Consider the following 19,927-nt stretch of genomic DNA (forward strand, 5'->3'; position numbering starts at 1 on the left):
TGATGTTCCTGGGGAACACAGCCGGCCCCAGATCAACTCTACAATGGCCACCCTGTATGGCCCTCCCCCCCAGAACCAAAAAAGCAAATCAAAAGCTTGGGCATGTGGCTGGATAATACTCTTAGCTTCAACCAGCAAGCTACAATACTCTCCGCCACCTGCTTCGGGCTGATGCGTATGCTGCGGAAAATTCTACCACTTCTCCCTTTCCAGTCCCACAGGATAATGGTGCAGGCCATCATCCTGTCCCGTCTCGATTATGGGAATGCTCTATATCTGGGTGCACCGACCAGCACACTTAAAAAACTGCAAGTCACCCAGAACGCAGCAGCACGTCTACTGCTAGGCCTGTCCCGTAGTCACTCGGGCACTGCTGCTCTGAGAAATTTACACTGGTTGCCCATCCAAGCCAGAGTAAAATTCAAGGCGATGTGCATAATGCATAAAGCCATGTGGAAAAACGCCCCCGCAATGATCTGTTCCTTAGCCACCCCTTACTATCCCCAAAGATCACTGCGTTCAAGCACGGCCTTTTTGGCTACAACACGCAAAATCAAACGGGCCAGGTGGGGCGGACGCTCCTTCTCCCTGAATGCGGCCATTACTTGGAACTCTTTACCTTCTACGCTCTGGAACGAGTCCAATCTTTTAAAATTCCGCAAAACCCTTAAAACTTTCCTTTTTTCTAAATAAACCAGTAGACTCCCAGAGGTATGCAATTATAGCGCTACGAGGCCTTCGGGTAGTAATGCGCTTTACAAAACCCACTTTCATTTCATTTCAAGTGCGGCCCTACGGCCATTGACTGACCCTGGGGAGGTGTTTAAAGGCCCCTCTAGTGCTCTGCATTAGAGTGAGTCCTTTATTTATTTTTTCCATCAGGCTGCTTGGGAAGAGCTTCCCGAGCAAGTGGACTTTTTTCTTTTCTGTAATGACGATCAGCGTGCAGGGCTCTCTCACGCCATTACAGGAAAGGGAAAGCAAAACGAGTGATGGGCTCGTTTTACTTTCACTGAATCGGTGCTCAGGGGCATATCTCAGCCCCCCGAGCACTAATTCCTTTGGGAGAGGTATCATTGGGAAGGGGAGAATCTCCCATTTCCAATACTACCTTTTCCCACTGGATCCCTGCATGGGGGTTGCCGCAGGAGATCAGGGTCAATAGGAGTCCCAAGGGCTTCCATTGAGTGTGGATTGATAAATTCCTGTTTTTGGCTCTAGGCCCAGCCACACAAGTGGTTGCAGCATTTTTATCGGCACAAGTAGGAATTTCATGGATTCATGTGGGTTCTGTCAGTTTCCTTCACAAAAATGTAAGGAAAATGCATGATTTCAGGCAAAGTTTGAGGTTAGCACAGCATTGTAGGTAAGAGAACCTCATGGGTCCACGCAAGACACACTACCCTGGGATCTCCTGGTTGTCTAGTTTTCAAAAATGTCTGTGGTTAGTAGGTTTGCATGGGTGGCGCCACAGCACAGCCTCAAATACTGCAGCTACCCCTATTGCTTATTTATCAACGTAGCATTGTATGGCCTTTTGCGTCATGGTCTCGTGGTCCACGGGGTACCGTTCTTATCCGGGGGCATGTGGGAGCTCTAAGGTGGTAGGAAATGTGTTGCTCCTCGCAGCTTCCAGAGCTTTCCTGTCATAGAAATGTGAGGAAAATATTAGATTTTTTGCTTTTTTTTCTCCAAAGTTTGAATTTTGCAAAGGCTTCTCTGTAAAATTACCTAGTAAAAGTCACGCTCCCCTGGTTTTACAAAATGTGCAAGTTTGCTTGGTTTCCCTAGGTGCTGGCTGAGCTAGGGCCCAAAAGCCACAGCTACCCACTTTGCAGTAAACAAGGGTACTTTTTCAGTGGGAAAATGTGATGTATCCATGTATCATTTTTGGCTGTTAGCTGTCATGGGCCCTAGGCCTACCCACACAAGTGAGGTACCATTTTTAAGGAACTTAGGAGAATGCTGGGTGGAAGGAAGTTGGGGCTCCCCTCAGATTCCACATTTTCCGCTAAGGCCGAGGAGTGTTGCCCCACTGCTCTTGTGAGCAGGAAAAATAAAATGATAATAACATAGTTATCATTTTTTGCAGGTTTGGGGCTGGGTTAAGGTGGCGCGGGGCTGGAGGCTCAGGGTGAGGAGTGGTTTGCACACTCCAAGTGCCCATGACTGCTTGGCCAGCCGTCTTGGCCTGGCAAACAGTCATGCCCACCTTCCATGTTACCCACCAAACTGCATTACACAGCCTGGTGGGTAACATGCCCAGGCCCCCGGTCCCCATCTGAGCGCTGCACCACGGTGCTCCGACCAATCAGGCTATGGGGAGCCTGGGTGCTTCTTATTCTGGGTCTCGAGAAGCGGAGGAGAGACGCGGCTGGCTGGTGTATTTCTTTTTTTTCTTTTGTCCCCAGCCACCCACCCTCCCCCAGCCCCTCCACCCTCATTCCCTGCCAATCGCTTCTGGAGAATTTTCTTTTATTTTGCTAAGATTTTAGGTTTTCAAGGGATTCTGGGTAAAAGCCTGGTGAGAGGCATGCAAGTTACCCCACCATTTATTTCCCCAGGTCTTTCGTTTTTTAAAATGTTCAAGGTTGCTAGGTTTCCCTAGGTGCTGGCTGAGGAAGAGCCCAAAATCTACAGCTGCTCACTTTGCAAATTTGATGTATCCATGTTGCTTTTAGGGCAATTTTTCTGTCATGGGCACTAGGCCTACCCACACAATGAGGTACCATTTTTATCAGGCACTTAGGAGAATGCTGGGTGGAAAGAAGGTTGATGCTCCCACAGATTCCAGTTTTTCTACAGAAAGGTGAGAAAAATGTGTGTGTTTTTTTTTAGGCCATGGTTAATGTTTACTAGGGATTCTGGGTAAAAACCTGGTAAGAGCCACGCAGGTAACCCCACCCTTAATTTCGCTGGATATCTTGTTTTCAAAAAAAGGTTCACATGTGCTAGGTTACTCTCTAAATCATATGCTAGTACTGGTACCCACAAATTCAGCGATGTACAAATAACCGCGGCTTCTAAACTCCATATCTTCTGCGCATAAATAAATAGTTTTCCTTGATACCAGTTTTTTACTATATTTCAGCATGTGAATTGATCTATATTTGGTACACCGTGAAAAAACATTGTGCGGTGCAACTCAGTTATTGACTCCGAGTACCTTGGGTTCTTGAAGAACCTATAAACCCTAAATATTACTGCACCCATCGTGACAAAAAATTACAGATGAAAGCGTTGTCACAAATGGCCATCTTTCCTACTCATTTTTAATATTTCTTCATTTCAACAGTTAGTTTATTTGGGAAAAACTTGAGGGATCTACACATATGACCACTTGCTGAATTTAGAATTTTGTCGATTTCTCAGAAATCTAAAGCTGTCCTGGATCATCCATAGGTATCACACTGGTTTCCATAATAAACTGGAAGTAGAGTGAGAGCAAAAAAATAGGAAAATGGCCTATGTCTGAAAATTTCCAAAACTGGAAATATAAATGTAGGTTCTTTTATTCAGCTCTGTATGTTGCTGAAACCTGGGAAGATGGTCACTTTAGCATGGCAAATGTTTTGTTGATGCAATTTTTAGGAGAAAAAAGGACACTTTAATCCTGAGCACTTTTTTCCAAAAACTCTAAATTTTGCTATATTTTGTCTATTTTCCAGCTCCCCTCCATGGAAATCCACAACCCCTGGGTACCTTTAGAATCCCCAGTATGTCGGAAAAACAGGATGCAATTTTGGGCGTGGATTACTTAGTTATGGAACCCTAAGCGCAAACTACCCCAAATAACCAACAAGCATTTGCAATGTAATAGGTCTCGCATTTGCAAGACTTTAAGCTATTGGCATTGTAAATGACAATGCCTTTTTTTAATCTGTTTTGATAATTAACACATAAATAAAAGTCATTGTCATTTACAATGCCAATAGCTGAAACTCTTGTAAATGCGAGACATATTTCACTTCAAAGAAGCGGCCACCATTGCCCCAGGCTACTTGGAAAGGGAAAGCGAGCATGGCACGCTGAATGTTTCAGGTATGCATGTCGTGCCTGCAGTAGGAGAAACTCATTAAAGAAAATAGTGCTTACAGACTAAATAGGATATACTGTGTAACAACAAAGTAAAAGCGCCAGTCCTCATGGGAGGTTATAAATGAAGAAACACAAAAAAATGAAGACAAGGCAGTACTAAGGAGGGACTAACAAGCCTATTAACGAATCAGACGCCAGCATTTACGAAGGACATTGACACAAACCGATGACAAATATGGGCGGAGAGTGGGCGGAGCCTCAAGTCCATACTCACATACAGCATGCCTCACAGAGCAGCGCATGCTCTGCCCAGGCTCGACCTAAAAAAGGCCTCAGCACTGGTGATGGGGGGAAGGGGAGGGCCCAGTAGTTAAGGGGTTAAGATGACCTGTCTGTATTTTTGGCTGCTGTCCCAGAAATAATAATGTGTTGAGCATTCATTAGTTCAAGCAAGTTGGAGATTATATTTAGATTTTGTAATGATCTTAAAGTTAACGTCTGAGAAGCACGTTGCTTTCTTAAAACTGTCAGTGTTTGATGTTAAGTATCGGTTGTAGCACTCTGTAACTGTCATAGAATAAATTAGAATATAGTATTTTATTGTAATATATTCTGTAGAGTCTGTGATAAATTATTGCCATCTAGTAGCGGATATGTGACCTCCTGCGGTGTTGCACTGCTGGGCAGTTCTCTGCTCTTTGCACATGTTTTCATGTCCAAAAAGCACACTGTTTTCATTGTTCTACTTTCCCATCCTTAGGAAACTACCCAGGATGATAAGCCACTGATGTTTGTGCCAGGTTTAAAACAAATCTGTGTTTCAGTAGCTTTCTCTTAAATCATTACCTGCAGTGTAAGTACATGCTTTTCTGTTTCATCCAATGTCGATTTGTTTGATGTTCAAGGTCGCCATCGATGGGTCGAATACACTAAAGAGATGAATGGAAAAAACACTTTCTGGGAGGTGGATGGAAGCATGGTGCCCCCTGAATGGTAAATAAGCTCACTGGTATTATAATCTATACGTGTGACAGTGGTCCGCTTTGTACAAACAGGGTTTGCTTTGTGTGAAATCAGCATTTACCACAAGCTTATTTTCTGAGATTTTACATATACATTCAAAGGTATATTCACACATTAAGAAGAACTGCTCTTATTGGATACTTACCTTTATTCATCTGGCACCTCTTTCCTTTCTAAAAAGAGCTCTGCTGTCTGAGGACATCCTGTGTAGTTTAATTCACTTTAGTTTAGGTATTGAAAGGTGGCTAAAACATGACTTAGGTTTGCAAGCATTCACCAAGCTATACACCAAATCAATGTCTATATATCCTATAAGAAATATTAGGCACAAAATGAATCAGTGGGTTTTCACTTCCATAATTTTTCAATAGCACTAAAATGTTTTTACGCATATTTATACTTGGCTTCTTCTAACTCTTTTCACCTATGGTACTTTTTAGGTCTCGCGCCTAGCGTTGCAGTGCTCAGCACAAGACTTTATGTGAACAGTAAAAGGGCTTTGAAAAGCAAGCGTGTGGTTTTGTTTTCCTTGCAGGCTATTGGGCATTGCGTGCGTCTTTCTAACAAAGACCGCACACAATTGGGGAAATACGGGCGCATGTCCCGCATTTGCCCCGCCCACTGCCTATTGGTGTCTGTTACCCGCAGGGACGACATCTGTTTTGCATTATCGTGGCCGATAATGCAAAACAGATGTCTCGCTGTGGCACGCGCTCGCGCGAACACCACTTGCGTGCTTGTTTTCTTTCGTTTTCTGAAGTGGTGTGCTTGTTGTTTTATACATCACCATAGGCGCCGTGGGCCGGCGTGTCTGCGCAGCACAGTTTCGTTTTTTGGCAGCCTGCGCACTTTGGCCTGCAGCTTCAGCTTTCCACACATGTCCCGGCCGGCGTAACGATGCATCAGCATGACTGCTCAGCTGCTGCCTGCAGTCCACTGCAGCCAGTTCTGCCAATGCCACGTGATTCGGAGTGGAGTGTTCAATCTGGTCTGTGGCCGCGCTGCCTGGGACTGTACCAGGGCAAATGTTGCAGATCTTTCCCGTACCGTCAATGACCGTGCTTGCAGCTGACACAGTAAGTGAAGTGTCAAGCTGCTATTTATTCTTGTCTTCCTAATGTTATTTACCTTCAGGAGTGCTTCAGTTACAGACAGCAGCTCTGCATGCAGTCAGTATGTCTACACACAGTTGAATTATCACGCACATCAAACCAAGCCCGCCCCTGTGAGTGAGTACCTTAAAGACTAACAGTTTCAATATCCTGCAGCACATCGTTGGCCCACTATATCTCGAGCAGTTCAATAGCGTGAATTTTAGCCGAAGATATTTTTTTCACAACTTTCAATTAACTGAATTTTTGAGCCGGCTGCTACATGCAAGGTATAGCGTGTGTTTGAGACGGGACAAGAGAGGGGTGTCGGGGTGCAAGAGAGGAGCGTCGGGGGGTGGCAAGACAGGGCGCAGCAGAGGGGCGGCAGCAGGCGATCGGGGGCAGTAGCAGAACGAGAAGTGGCAGCAGGGGCAGTACAGCTGCGCCGAGGTAGAAGCAGCAGGGGAGCAAGGGCACCCAGGGCATAATGAGTGACAGCAAGCAAGCAGAAGCAGCAGGGCGTCTGGTGCATCAAAAGTGACAGAAGGGGCAGAAGGCACCAGGTCTGGAGCAACAGGCTCCGGGGCCGGAAGGAGCAGAGGAAGTGATTGGGGGTAAGAGGAGCAGCAGGGGGGCTGGAGTTAGGGCCCAGCTCCAGGGGGCAGTGGGCAGCCCTAGGGGAAGCTGCTGTCCGAGCCCCTGGGGGCTGCACAGGGCACCCTAGGTTCATGAATGTGTTGCCCCCACCACGAGCTGCCATGGACCCCCCACAGTCGGCTACATTCCTCCCGAAGAGCCTGCCTAGCCAATGCAATGCTCTGGGGTCTCCTGCTCCTACAAGCGCCCCCCTGCTCCCGGGCTCATTTTAAAAAGTACAGCTTCCGGTGCTTCCCCAGGCCGACCTGGCGCCCCTGATGGTTACCTACAGCCTGGAGCTGGAGCACTACGAGGGCGAGAGCTGGAGGGAGACGGTGCGGCTCCTGGAGCACATCCTGTGTCTGCACTGCCTCCTGCAGGACAGCAAGGCTGCCTGTGGCCGGTAGTATGGCCTTCATGGGACAGCAGGCAATCCCCGAGCCCGAGGTGGGCTGGTGCTGGGAGACCCCTGAGTCGCTGGAGGGCTAGCACAGGGAACTGCTGCTCTTCCGCTGCTTGCTGCACACCGCCGCCTGCCTGCCCGCCTTCCAGGTGCCCTACCCCTTCCGGGATATGCTGCGGGACTTCCAGCGGAGGGAGCCCTACCAGTACTTGCACTATGCGCTCTTCAAGGTGAGTTAGCAGGACTCTAGGCGCTATGGGGTTACTTCTAGGCGCTATTGGAGTAGCACACAATGTATGGAGCTCCTTTTAGCACTACTCGCCCCAATGCTCCATGTCCTCCATCAGGACGTTTCTAAATATTACCTGGGCTCCTAAGTCACAATGGACTTTCGAAGTTCTGTATAGACCCCTTTACTTATATGTATTATTTATTAGTGCTGTGTAGCGTTTCTAAGAGTTGGGAGTTATGTATGTTCTTCTATGTGCTATATAAACACGATGTGAACTTCCCTTAAATACTTTAGAAACGAATAGACGCTATTCGGGGTGCCACACATTTCTGGATACTTTAGTGGGCACTCCCTTTTGCCTTGTAAATGTATTAAAGTCCCAGTATAGGAGCCTTAAGTTAACATGTGATTTGTAAGCATTATAAAGCTATCTCATTAATATATTACAAGCGCTTCATAGGTGTTTTGCTTTCAAGGCCTTGCTAAAGACCGGTTTAGTTGTCTACAACACCTGTTGCTAAGAATACTTCAATGTATATATAGAATTGGTTTTGGGTCCGCTCAAAATTAGTAAAGCTCTATTACCTCATAGTCAACTCAGGGCTACATAACATTCCCCCGCCCCACATACCCAAACCCGCAAAGGAAACACAGACAAATAGAGTTTGGGTACAAAAATTGCTGCAGGATTTATTTACATACAACATATGTAAAGATGGTGGGTTAGCTTACGGGCGATCCAGGACAGGCCGCATTCTCGCCACCTGTCCGCCTGTTTGAGCCAAACAGCACAGTGGCGAACCACCCAACTGCTGTAGAATATAATTAAATACTGACACACCCATTTGCTGGGCGTGACTAGGCAAACCCCCGGCTGCACAGGCCCACAACCGCCCGAAGGACTACTGGGGTGCCGACACGGATTCCTGCACCTCCCATGAGGTTCCAGGTTAGGCTCTGGCACCCCTATGTGCCCACTGAAGTACATCATTTGCACCTCTCTTCTTCCGGATCGCCCCGTAACTCCGCCTGCAACGAAAAACAAGACACATTAAAACACCCCCACAGCCCCTACTCATGACACTCTGGGTAAGAGGACGGGAGGGAAAAGAGTGTCCGGCAAGATCGTACGGCGTCCGGGCGGCAAAGAGGCTTAGGATAGGGGCACCACAGCATAAGTACCCCTGAAGCCCCTCCCCGCCGCCCGGACGAGATTCTCGGCAAGCCGCCTCCTCCAACCGGTGAGGCGGATGTGCCGGACAGGCAAGTGGGGGCGGGACCGCCCTCCTTGACTAGGTACCCGCCCTCTTGATGGCCACTGCGTGGCCTCGGGCAGGCGCATAGTCAACTCAGGGCTACATAACATTCCCCCGCCCCACATACCCAAACCCGCAAAGGAAACACAGACAAATAGAGTTTGGGTACAAAAATTGCTGCAGGATTTATTTACATACAACATATGTAAAGATGGTGGGTTAGCTTACGGGCGATCCAGGACAGGCCGCATTCTCGCCACCTGTCCGCCTGTTTGAGCCAAACAGCACAGTGGCGAACCACCCAACTGCTGTAGAATATAATTAAATACTGACACACCCATTTGCTGGGCGTGACTAGGCAAACCCCCGGCTGCACAGGCCCACAACCGCCCGAAGGACTACTGGGGTGCCGACACGGATTCCTGCACCTCCCATGAGGTTACAGGTTAGGCTCTGGCACCCCTATGTGCCCACTGAAGTACATCATTTGCACCTCTCTTCTTCCGGATCGCCCCGTAACTCCGCCACAGCCTGTGCGGTGGTCACCGCTGCCGCACAGGCCCCCCACCATTGTTACTTATTCTACCTGCAACCTCTGCTCATGAGTTCTTATTTCAAGTCCAGAAGAAAGAGGTATAAGCCAACAGGCGAGAGGAGAACACCATCTCCCTCAAAGTACCCCATGACCTTTTCCCGAATCACGTCATGGTAAGAAAAACAGCCCACTGTGCTGCGAAACTTTGTCATGGCCGCATATATGCGCCTTCCTGCTCTCACGATAGCCTCGCTGGACTTAGCGCCCCGCCAATGTCTTCTAGGCACTGTTTCAGACCACCAGACTTCGCATTCGCGCAACATGCTGCCAACGATACCCAGGTCTGTCTACAAGCAGCCGGTATCCCCTGCCCCCCTTGGGTTTTAGGCTGGGAGCGGCTACCGACAAGATATTGTTTAAGTTAGTTTGGCAGGGAGCCCCCAAGGCTGACCTGTGCAGGGGCTTGTATGGGAAGTAACAGCCACCACGACACCAATGTGCCTAACCACCCGGGAACAGTCCCATTGCCCCATGAGGGAAGACTATCCCAGGCCAGAGACCAGGTGATGGGAAGGGCCCCCCCTGCAGAGACTCTCCCCCGGAAAACAAGCGCAGTCACAGGAAATAATCAACTGCAAGATTACGCATAAGCGACTAATCCTCCCCAGGATACAGAGTCTATTGCAGTGCGCAAAGCATATTTTGGAATGACTAGCGAATAGGTCTTACAAGAGGCAAACTGGAAGCCCCGGGGACAGCCGCGAACACTTGCCCCCCCGGATCATACCTGAAATCCGAACAGACTTCTCGGGCCCACCCCAAACCATTATTGGCAGTCCGTACTCTGGCTGTGGAAGCCACAGCTATCCTCTGTATAACTGAATAGAGTGTTACACTGACGGCAGCAGACTGCGGGTGAGCTGCCAGCGGGCCCCCGAGCCTCGGAAAAGAAGGCAGGAGATCCAAGAAGGGGGGGGAGACTAAACGAATGACCCTCCCAAGCATGGCAGACCACACATGTGCCTTAATCGAGGGTACCAAGTACTATTTCTCAGTTACGAGTTGTTGCCAATCATGCAGTGCTCCCTATAAACCTGTGATTGGTACTCATTGTTGCATGCCGGGCCACATCTAAACACCCTTCTTTAGACCCTAGTTTAAGATTAAACACTGAAAACTCCATCCGTGTACAGGTCAGAAGTAGCCTGAGATATCCACCCCACTAAAATCGTCTGGCCTAAAAGAACATGTGTAACAGACGCTTAGGTGGAAAGAGGAGTATTTCGCCAGAGGAGCCAAGGAGGGAGGAGTCTAATGTAGATCCACTCAGCTATACGGGTGACACTAAATCTCAGCCTGGGCTATCAAACAATTAAACCCCAGGACATTCAAATAATGACAATCCTCCCGCTTAACTGACTGTAGTAAACAAGAGGACCCATACATGGCAGACGACGTCTGCGAATATGAAAGTGGCATAACCAGTCTATAGGTTTGAGACATGGCATAAGAATATTAGACTCCAGCACAACGCCCATGTTAGCAATGGAGTAACCGAGACCGGCCGTTGTGCCTACCCATTAGGCTGAAGACCTCTACGTGGTGAATGGGGGCAAGGAACGTGAGTGCTTTGAAAATCATATACATAGAAGGATACTGGATTTTCTTTGAAGAATATCTGCGTGTCAGATACATGTCAAACCATCAAAATAAAGTAGACGTGCCATGCCTAGACGTCCGGATACTAAGTGACGGGTCCCGAAAAGCAGCACTATCACACGCTGCGTTTTCCCTTGGTTACTTTGGGCTGAACTCGCAAGGAATGGGTGCGAGTTATCTGAGAATAGGGCCAAGGGAGTGTCATAGGCAGCGCTAAGAGGAAGAATATGGGCCCCCAGGAAGGAGGTGGGATGATAAAATGCAGCCATGGTCACTTCAGCAGAGGAGGAATCAAGTGTCCTAGGAACCCCTGCACCTGCTGCAACTACGCTCTCGATTACGCCCGTCTCAGGGAGGGAGCGTCTTCGACAATGAACAGGTGAGGGTCTTATTCCAAATACCTGTCCAGCATCCTGCTGTAATATTCTTGGACCAGTTCTATCACATGCTATGCCGATGACAAACTGCCACCCACAACGTAGAGATCACTACCTGCAATGCTGATCTATAGCTAGATCAGGGAGTGCCAATGCTAGAATAGAGACCAGTGTCAGCACCACTTCCCGCATTTACAAGGGCCAAGCAGTCATAGAAACTCTATTGCTGGTACGGATGAGCAGGACAAACTAGGGTCTCATCTGCAACTCATGCTAAAACCCGAAGGAGAGTTCCAAACAAAATTGGACCGAAATTGGGACCAGTGACACCACCACATCCCGAATTTACAAGGGGCAAAAGCAGTCGGTCAACCTCTATTGCTAGTAGGGATGAGCAGGACAAACTAGGGTCTCATCCGCAACTCACCTTATAACACGATACCCTTGGACAGGATGTTGCACATTCAAAGCCGAATTCCCACTGAGCCGTGCTCCAAAACATATGAACACACCGGTTAACAATTATCTGCCTAGTGAGGCTCCCGTTAACACTAAAGTGTCTTTTGATATTCACGTATGAATATGTCCCATAAACCAGTGGCTCTGCAATAATGCCAGAGAAGTGGCGTCTATAATATTGGCACCTGTGTTAATCAGCTAAATTAATAGCCACTGAATGCGGTTTACTTGGGGAATCATTGCATGAAGTGACCCGAAATCCGGCCACAGATTTACCGAATAAATACCCTAAATAAATTTAAAGGTAATTTAAACATCTACAGGCAAACATTCAGGGGTGAGAACCGCGTATTACAAACAGTAGAGGTACCTGCTGTGTAGTCATAATCATTTAAGAATCATCAGGTGTACGACAGTCCGGGAAATAGAACATGCCCGTTTGCAAAACAGCACTCGCGGGCAAGAACGATGATATCCTGCAGTGCTGAGAAATGACATTCTATGAGAAAACGTGGAAAGGACACACAATTCCAGCGTGTGCGGAGAAACTGAAACCGAGAGACTGTTCCCCCTGGTGGCCAACACGCACCACTGCCCAAGCAAAAGGCCGAGCGAAACAATTGCTAACGCATCCAAGACCAAATTATGCCCAGCAATTGCCAAAGTGCGGTGTTGCTGTAAACGGCACGAGAACCTACAAAAACCCAGCAGGCAAAGGGGTGGCCAGGACATCCAGCGAAAACGTCTCTCCGCTCCCGTCGTTGCCCGGCCTAAAGGCATGTACAAGCACCCTTGTTCTGTGTACCATGGCCTGGAGGGCGGCTGTGTGGACCATGTGTACACTGCCCGACAGGGGGGGGATTAGGGGTGGTGGGTGGAAGGCCACTCCACCAGTCTGCCACTATAAAACGTGCATGCCAAAACACAATCAAAAGCCAACATGCCTGTGCCCCACAAATAATTAGCCCTGAAGCCAGATGGCGCATCCTTACGCGGACATCTCGCACATAATTGCCTTTTAAAATGGCCGGACATGTACGCCATTACCCGCGTGCCCCGGACATGGTGAAGCGTACTTCCCATGCCAGTGGTGGCAAGTTGACGCCATTACCCACGTGCGCCGGACAAAGTAAGAGATACCGCCCAAGGAAATGGCCGGCTGCCCAGGAGCATGGAGTCTATCTTTCCAACAGACTATAAAGATGTCTTTATCCTCTGATCGATATGTCACTGAGGCATACATGGAAAATAGTATAGTCGAGATCCGCCTACAACCTGTTTAGGACCAGCGCAAGGACCACACGAAATCATCGCATTTCAGAATGCCATCCTCTACCATACCGGAAAAGAACAAAGCCGGAAATGAATAAGGCTGCCGAGGACAATAGCGCATCACTCCCCGCATGCTTACACAACCCTTGACCCTCGGACACCTGGAGCGAAACTCCCCCTCTAGCTCCAGCCACATTTTCTCTACCGCGCCAAAGGCACAACTGAGAAAACATGGTAGTTCGCACTTTAGCACGTTTCTAATTCATCATCACAAACAATATGCAGGTATATTTCTGAACCATGGAGACAATGATCAGCACACACCGTTGGTTCATATCCTTTTTAAACTACTTTCCTGCAAAATGGTAAAGCATTATAAGTGTTGTCAAAACGCATTGCGATTGCGACCCCACGATTTCTAGATGCTCTAGGTACCACCACAGATGTCACTAATACCTCAAGTAGTGTGACATATGCCACAGAAACATGTCCACTAAACCTTCTCCTCAGGTATCGTTACTGCTAATGTGACGCTCGGACCCTGCGGGAAAGTCTGCGCTAGAACGTAGTGAGCGTCGCCACTGCAGAAGGACCGCACTGCCGAACGCAAACTCCAGCGCTGGCCCGGCGCCGCATACACCTGTGTAGTCGCCCAGGGTCACATGAACGCACCATGGGAGGACAATGCGAAGCCTCCGACCCGCCTCCCGACATGGGGACCCTGGCTGACGCCTCGGAGGCAGGGGGGTGGGGGAGAAATGAAGGACATGGTTCGCGTGAACGAAGGGGCTGGCCCCACCACCCCCCGACACACACCGCAGAAAACGCGAGGACGGGCTATACACCAGCGCGCCGACAAAAGCAGATTTTCTTAAACGGGCGGTGTTCTATTACACCACGAAAATATACAGCCAAGCCTCCCGGACGGACATAGGGGTGGGAGCTAGGTGCATGGTTGCTGGCAACGAACCCCGAGACAGGTGGTGCCGCCGACTGGACCCACTCCACCAAACCCAAATTGAGCCGCCCGATGCTAGCGTTGCTGACAGGATGGGCCTGGGGCAGGGCAGTGAACAGCAAGGCGCGTAGCCATACTAAACCGTGGCGACGGAATGTTGAAAGATGCACAGCGTAGCCTTTTGCTATCAATACTAATTGACCTAATTTTGGTGTCAATCGGGGTACATCTGCCCGCCCCCGCCCGGAAGCCAAAGCCGAAAACCAAACTGCACTGCGACCGGAAAATGAGCCCGTCGGGCCCCTATGCTGTTACTGTGCACAATACCTCCGTCAGACATAACTGACCCCCTAACGAAGAACTTGTGTAACCCTTGCTTGGACAAATGTCTCGGACAGATGAGAGAAAAAAACCCCCCCACGAGCGCCGCCTCACCGTCGAAAGCCTAATACATTTGCAAGGCAGTCTCAAAACATCACACTGGTAAGTAACAAGAAAGGGACGGCAGCGACTCGAAAATGAACCTTGACGGTATTAAACATTAACTCCTAAACAGTGAATCCACACTAATACCCGGACGTAAGGATATCCCGCTAGACAGCAACACTTAGTGGTTTCCGACAGAAGGCATAGAGTAGCGGTGGACACTAGGACAGCAATTGCATTAGTAATCGCGCCCCCAATCAACCCGGGAAAGAAAGGATATCTGTGCCCTGAGGCACCGAATGCGGCACCGTGAAACCAAAACATATCATAAAACAACAATCACGCATGATTATGGCAAGCCGCACAAACATCTCGGCCCTAAAACCGAGACAGCGCAAGAAAACCTAGCGTTCATGCAAGCAAAACGCCTCTCAGCCCCGATTCCATGAGATGGGGGCCACGACCACTGGTCAGCTCAGCAGCACTGGTAAATATGGGGACAACACACTCATATCTCCGCAGGCCCCAGTCACAAGTGCCGCCCCACTCCGGGGCCCAAATTAAGCCTTCTTGATCCCGTAGTCAGAAGCGATCAAAAGGAAACACTTTGCATGAACGATGGTATTCCTTGATAATGCAAAATACACGGTACGTGCATAATGATGAAGCGGGTAAAAATGGCTCATCCTTCACAGCTCCCCCCCATCAACATGAGTACAACCATAACGAGTCTTGGCCTTCGCCTGAAAGCCCGCGCACCACCAAGCATGCACTATCCCTTTGCCATAATCCTCACAAAAGAAACCAAGCAGCACGAGGATACGAACCTCCGACTCCGAAGAGACTGGTGCCTAAAACCGGATCCTTTGACCGCTCGGGCCACGCGCCCACCTGTAAATAACTGTACACATTAGAATACCACACACCGCGCCATACTTGAGGGCACTGCGCACAGGCACGATGTCGCGGGAAAGCATCCAGCTCAGGCCCCAGGTAGGAGCAATCAGAAGCGCCAGATGCACAGAGCATGGCTAAGCGTACACACGGAAAAACACGCTTACCCTACCCTTCGGCCACAGCCCCGATGATCGTAGAGGGTCGGCATCGGACTCCGTGGAAAGAACCATTACCCCACGGACAGTCCCACCACGCGGGGCTCCCCGGACCAGCCCGCACCCCCAAAGAGAATGCGAGGAAAATCAGACGACGAGGAAGGGGGACGGACGAGGCGAAGGAGGTAGGGAGAAATACACAACATTACACACCCACGCACAACCTGGGAAAGGTTCGACCCGCCAAAATGCAATATTTGTAAATCCTACAATTGCCGCCACAATACCACACAAACATGGCCACTCCAGCGCCGGAGAGATCACACAAAAGACGCCCAAACCTTTAGGGAAAGCGGGACTCGGTATAGCAAATACAGCGGGGCCCGACAAGAACAGGCCGGGCCCGCGCTGACCGGAGGACAAGACCGGAAGGAAAACCGGACGTCCCCCCCCACAGCAGCCCGCTCTAGCGGGCCGCCTCGCCAGGCTCCCACCTCACACGGAGGGAGCAGGCGGCTACAGTAAGGGGGGGGGGGAGAGGGTAGGCCCAAGGCCTCGCTCACCTCAACACGACGAGGTAGTCACAAAAGAGTGTCCCGCAAGATCGTACGGCGTCCGGGCGGCAAAGAGGCTTAGGATAGGGGCACCACAGCATAAGTACCCCTGAAGCCCCTCCCCGCCGCCCGGACGAGATTCTCGGCAAGCCGCCTCCTCCAACCGGTGAGGCGGATGTGCCGGACAGGCAAGTGGGGGCGGGACCGCCCTCCTTGACTAGGTACCCGCCCTCTTGATGGCCACTGCGTGGCCTCGGGCAGGCGCATACTATTGGCTGGTCGGAACTTCCTTTACATTGTTGTGCATGAAAAACTATTCCACATTTTCAAGGCCCACAAAATCGCCATACATGCATTTCTTTATCCGGTATGTACAAGTTATGCAGAATTTTATTTTTTATTTTTTACTGTAACACATTATTAATTGCCTTTGTCAGTGCCTAAGTGTTAGCCTGACCCCAAGATGGCCACCATTTTTCTCTTACTTTAGGGTGGCCTGACACCAAGATGGCTACACAAATGCAAGACTTTTGCCTCTTATCTACTTAACAGCATCCTAGCAGCTCCCTCTCACCGTGCCACTGGGGTGATGCTGCTTTTGGTCATGTCAGGCTGCTCCTTTTCATTCTGCTGCGAGGCAGGTTGGTGATTTATATCTTCTCTCCAAGAAGTCCATGCTTCACGCTCGGAGGTCAAACCGAAACCATGGTGACGAATAGCGATCAACACTGCTATCATAGCACTGAGAAAGGTGCGGGGGCATGTCAGAAGTGTTTGTGTGGGCGTGGGACTCCTTTTTGGAGTGTGTGCCTAAAACTAACTGTGTGGTTGGCTGCGGGACGCCAGTCCAGACTGTGAGCATGCATGTCTGGGGTAGCGATGGCTACCCCCTCCCCCGATTCCCGACCAAGCCTTGCACTCAGGCGCCTGCACCAGGGAGGAGGCCTGTGCGAGGGTCACTTTCCACAATGTGAGCAGCTCCTCCTTCCATCCTTTGAAAATTACCAATGGAGCCCTAGAAACATTTGTTGTAACCGACGTGCAATGCACACAAGCTGCATTATCTGTCACTAGAGCATAACGGTCACCTCCAGTCACGACCTCATAAGCAGTGTACAGTGAAGTCCCACCAGATACGCAGGGTATTTGCAGCACTCTCATTTCAGGGGTGAAAACCCAGCCCTCAGGTGGGAGGGAACTTCCGGTTGGGCGTGGACAAGGAAACGTGTCAATATTGTGACACTATTGGTCCTGTCTCAGGATGCAACAAAGATTTGCAATGCAATAGGTCTCGCATTTGCGAGAGTTTGAGCTATTGGCATTGTAAATGACAATACCTTTTATTTATGCGTTTAAAAACTTGCAAGATGTGCGTAAACAAGCACTTTATACTTATAGTCTTTGCTTATGAGAAGCAAGGCTGGCTGTCTCTTTTACTGCCAGCCTTGCTTCTCGTAAGCAAGGACTATACGTACGAAGTGCGTGTTTATGCGCTGCATGCAGGTTTTCAAAACAAATTAATAATAGGCATTGTCATTTACAATGCCAATAGCTCCAACTCTCGCAAAAATGCGAGACCTATTGCATTGCAAATGCTTGTTTGAAAATGTTAAGTAGTTACTTTTCCTCTAGGTAATTAATTTAAGATTCTGCCTCGGACATGAAAAGGAAAGCGGTGTTTTAAAGACAATTGAGATTTTGAGTAGAATTTCAAATTCTTTGTCATCACAACATCAATATTTTTGCTCTGCCAAGATGTAAAACATTGCATAAATAAAACCTGGGGTAGATATAGGCATTTCTTCAATCCTAATTGAATTATAACTGATTGGAAGGTGTATCCTGTTCTTCGTGCGCCCCATCAACTTTGGCTCAGTTTTAAGCCATGTAACTAATCTGTAGTTTTAAATCCTTTTTTATTGCAAGGGAAAGATTGTTTGCTTCCTAGCATCCCTACCATCATTTTGTGAGATTGTTAAGAGTAACTTCATATCATCTCAGCTGTTATAGAACCGATAATCAAAGGGCCTTGAAGATCTGTGAGGAAAGTGGTAGCCCTTGTGACGATTGTCCAGACTCCATTCTTAATAGTCTTCTTTACAGTTTTCTACCTGCCACTCCGCTAGAGTCTCCAGGCAGATATTATTGGGGTTTGTTTCTTTTGCATTCGCTTTACTTAATATGTTTGGGTTAACGAATGAAAGGGATGAGGAATGAGTTTGACTATGGCTTGTTGTCTTACTGTATTATTTCATGACATAATCTTTAACTTGAGATGGTATCCTCTTGGATCTTGCGGTTGGTCTATCCTGGAGACCAGTCCAAGAAGTACCCATCCTGGAAGAGCTATCCGATGGAATTACAACATCATGATCACTCCTCACAACCACACCCTCGTTGTGCATTTATGCTTCTGGCATATTCTCACCTTGCAAGCTTTTCTTGTTACCAGAATACTTCACCAATCCGGACATGCTCCATGGATAACTCTATATATGAACAGTTACCAAATGTTTCCTAATGAATGTAAAAGTGAAGGCACTCATAAACTAGGTTGCACCCTTTCTTTCCCAACGTGGTTTTCTCATTAAAACTAGATTCCCCTCCCCCATACTCCACTTCTTGCTCTTAACTGAATTTTTTTATTGTCATTCTTTTGCTGGTAGCTTCGACATTTGCATCTCATTTCATCTTTGTTCGACCAAATAGTTCCTTTGATGGCAACTACCCCAGGTTCAACTTGGAAACAGACCCCCTATCTCTTAATGACTCAAAAGGGGATCTTTGCATCTCACAGATAGAGGTAGTGCAATGCACCCACCACATTTCCCTCAGTGCCCCTTTCAGTGGAATTCTGGTCTCTAGAGCTGTTTGCAGACTGGCCTTCACAACTCTGTTCATGTGTCCTGCAAGGCCATTGGCCTGTGGTGCATAGAGAGCTGTCTTTTGATGGGTAATGCCAAAATCATGCAAGAATTCTTGAATCTCCTGGGAGTTAAACTGTAACCTATTATTTGTCGCCAGATATTTGGGCAATGCTTCACTCACAAACTCATCTTTGAGAAAATCCAACACTTTTCTGGTACATACCGTACTCACACACTTGGTTGACACTCATTTCTAGGTGTGGTAAACCGACAACAACACAAACCTCTCTGGGGTTGGCAACAACTCAAATGGGCCCATAATATCTAAGCCCAGCTTGGCCCAGGGCTCATCAGGTATAGCAACAGGTGCCAAGAGGACTGGATTTGCGATTCAGTTTTTGTCATTATAGTCACATAAGAAACATTATTTTGTTTTTCACTGCGATTGCAGGAGGAAATTTGCACCAAGGGGCGGTAAGCCTTACTTACCAAGAAATGAATACCCAATAGATAAATCTTAAAGTGGTATACAACCCAAACTATGGCTAGGGCTTCCCTATTAATGCAAACATAGTGCTCCTCTGCCTTCTTTAGTGCCCTTGAGGCAAAAGGAACCACTTGTTCATTACTGTGATAAATGAATGATGCACAGTCCACTGTGTAAGTGAAGATCCTTTATTGCAAGTTCCTTCCAAGTCAGGTAGACAGGTCAAGAGCATAAGTAAAACCCCACCAGGAGCCAGCTGTTAGCAGCTCAGCCTGAGATGACCAAAACTTGCAATAAAGGATCCTCACTTACACAGTGGACTGTGCATCATTCATTTATCACAATTACCATCCACTACTTGGGTAAGAAGTGCACCCAGACCCATAAGGCTGGCCTCTGTGTTTAGGATGTGTTTTTTTTTTGTCAAAGTAACCCAAGGAATACATTTTCCTATTTTCCATTTTCAATGCCTTAAACGTCATATCACACTCTTCTGACCATGCAAACGGAACTCTCTTTTTCAGAAGCATTCTGATGTGCTTGCAAACCCGTTTATTAACCTAGAGTAAAATTCTGCGGGTCCTAGGAGGGATCTTACCTAT

General features: G+C 48.4%; 1 protein-coding gene across 1 annotated transcript in view; it reads left to right on the forward strand.

Annotated features, from left to right (window-relative positions):
- NDUFA12 (NADH:ubiquinone oxidoreductase subunit A12) overlaps positions 1-19,927 on the forward strand; it is a 167,345-nt gene that overhangs the window by 35,612 nt on the left and 111,806 nt on the right. The window contains exon 3 of the mRNA XM_078655869.1: positions 4,944-5,031. Coding sequence (XP_078511995.1) covers positions 4,944-5,031 — 88 coding nt within the window. The remainder of the gene's footprint in view (positions 1-4,943; positions 5,032-19,927) is intronic.

Source organism: Lissotriton helveticus, chromosome 1_1, assembly GCF_964261635.1.
Source record: "Lissotriton helveticus chromosome 1_1, aLisHel1.1, whole genome shotgun sequence".
NCBI classification, from domain to species: domain Eukaryota; kingdom Metazoa; phylum Chordata; class Amphibia; order Caudata; family Salamandridae; genus Lissotriton; species Lissotriton helveticus.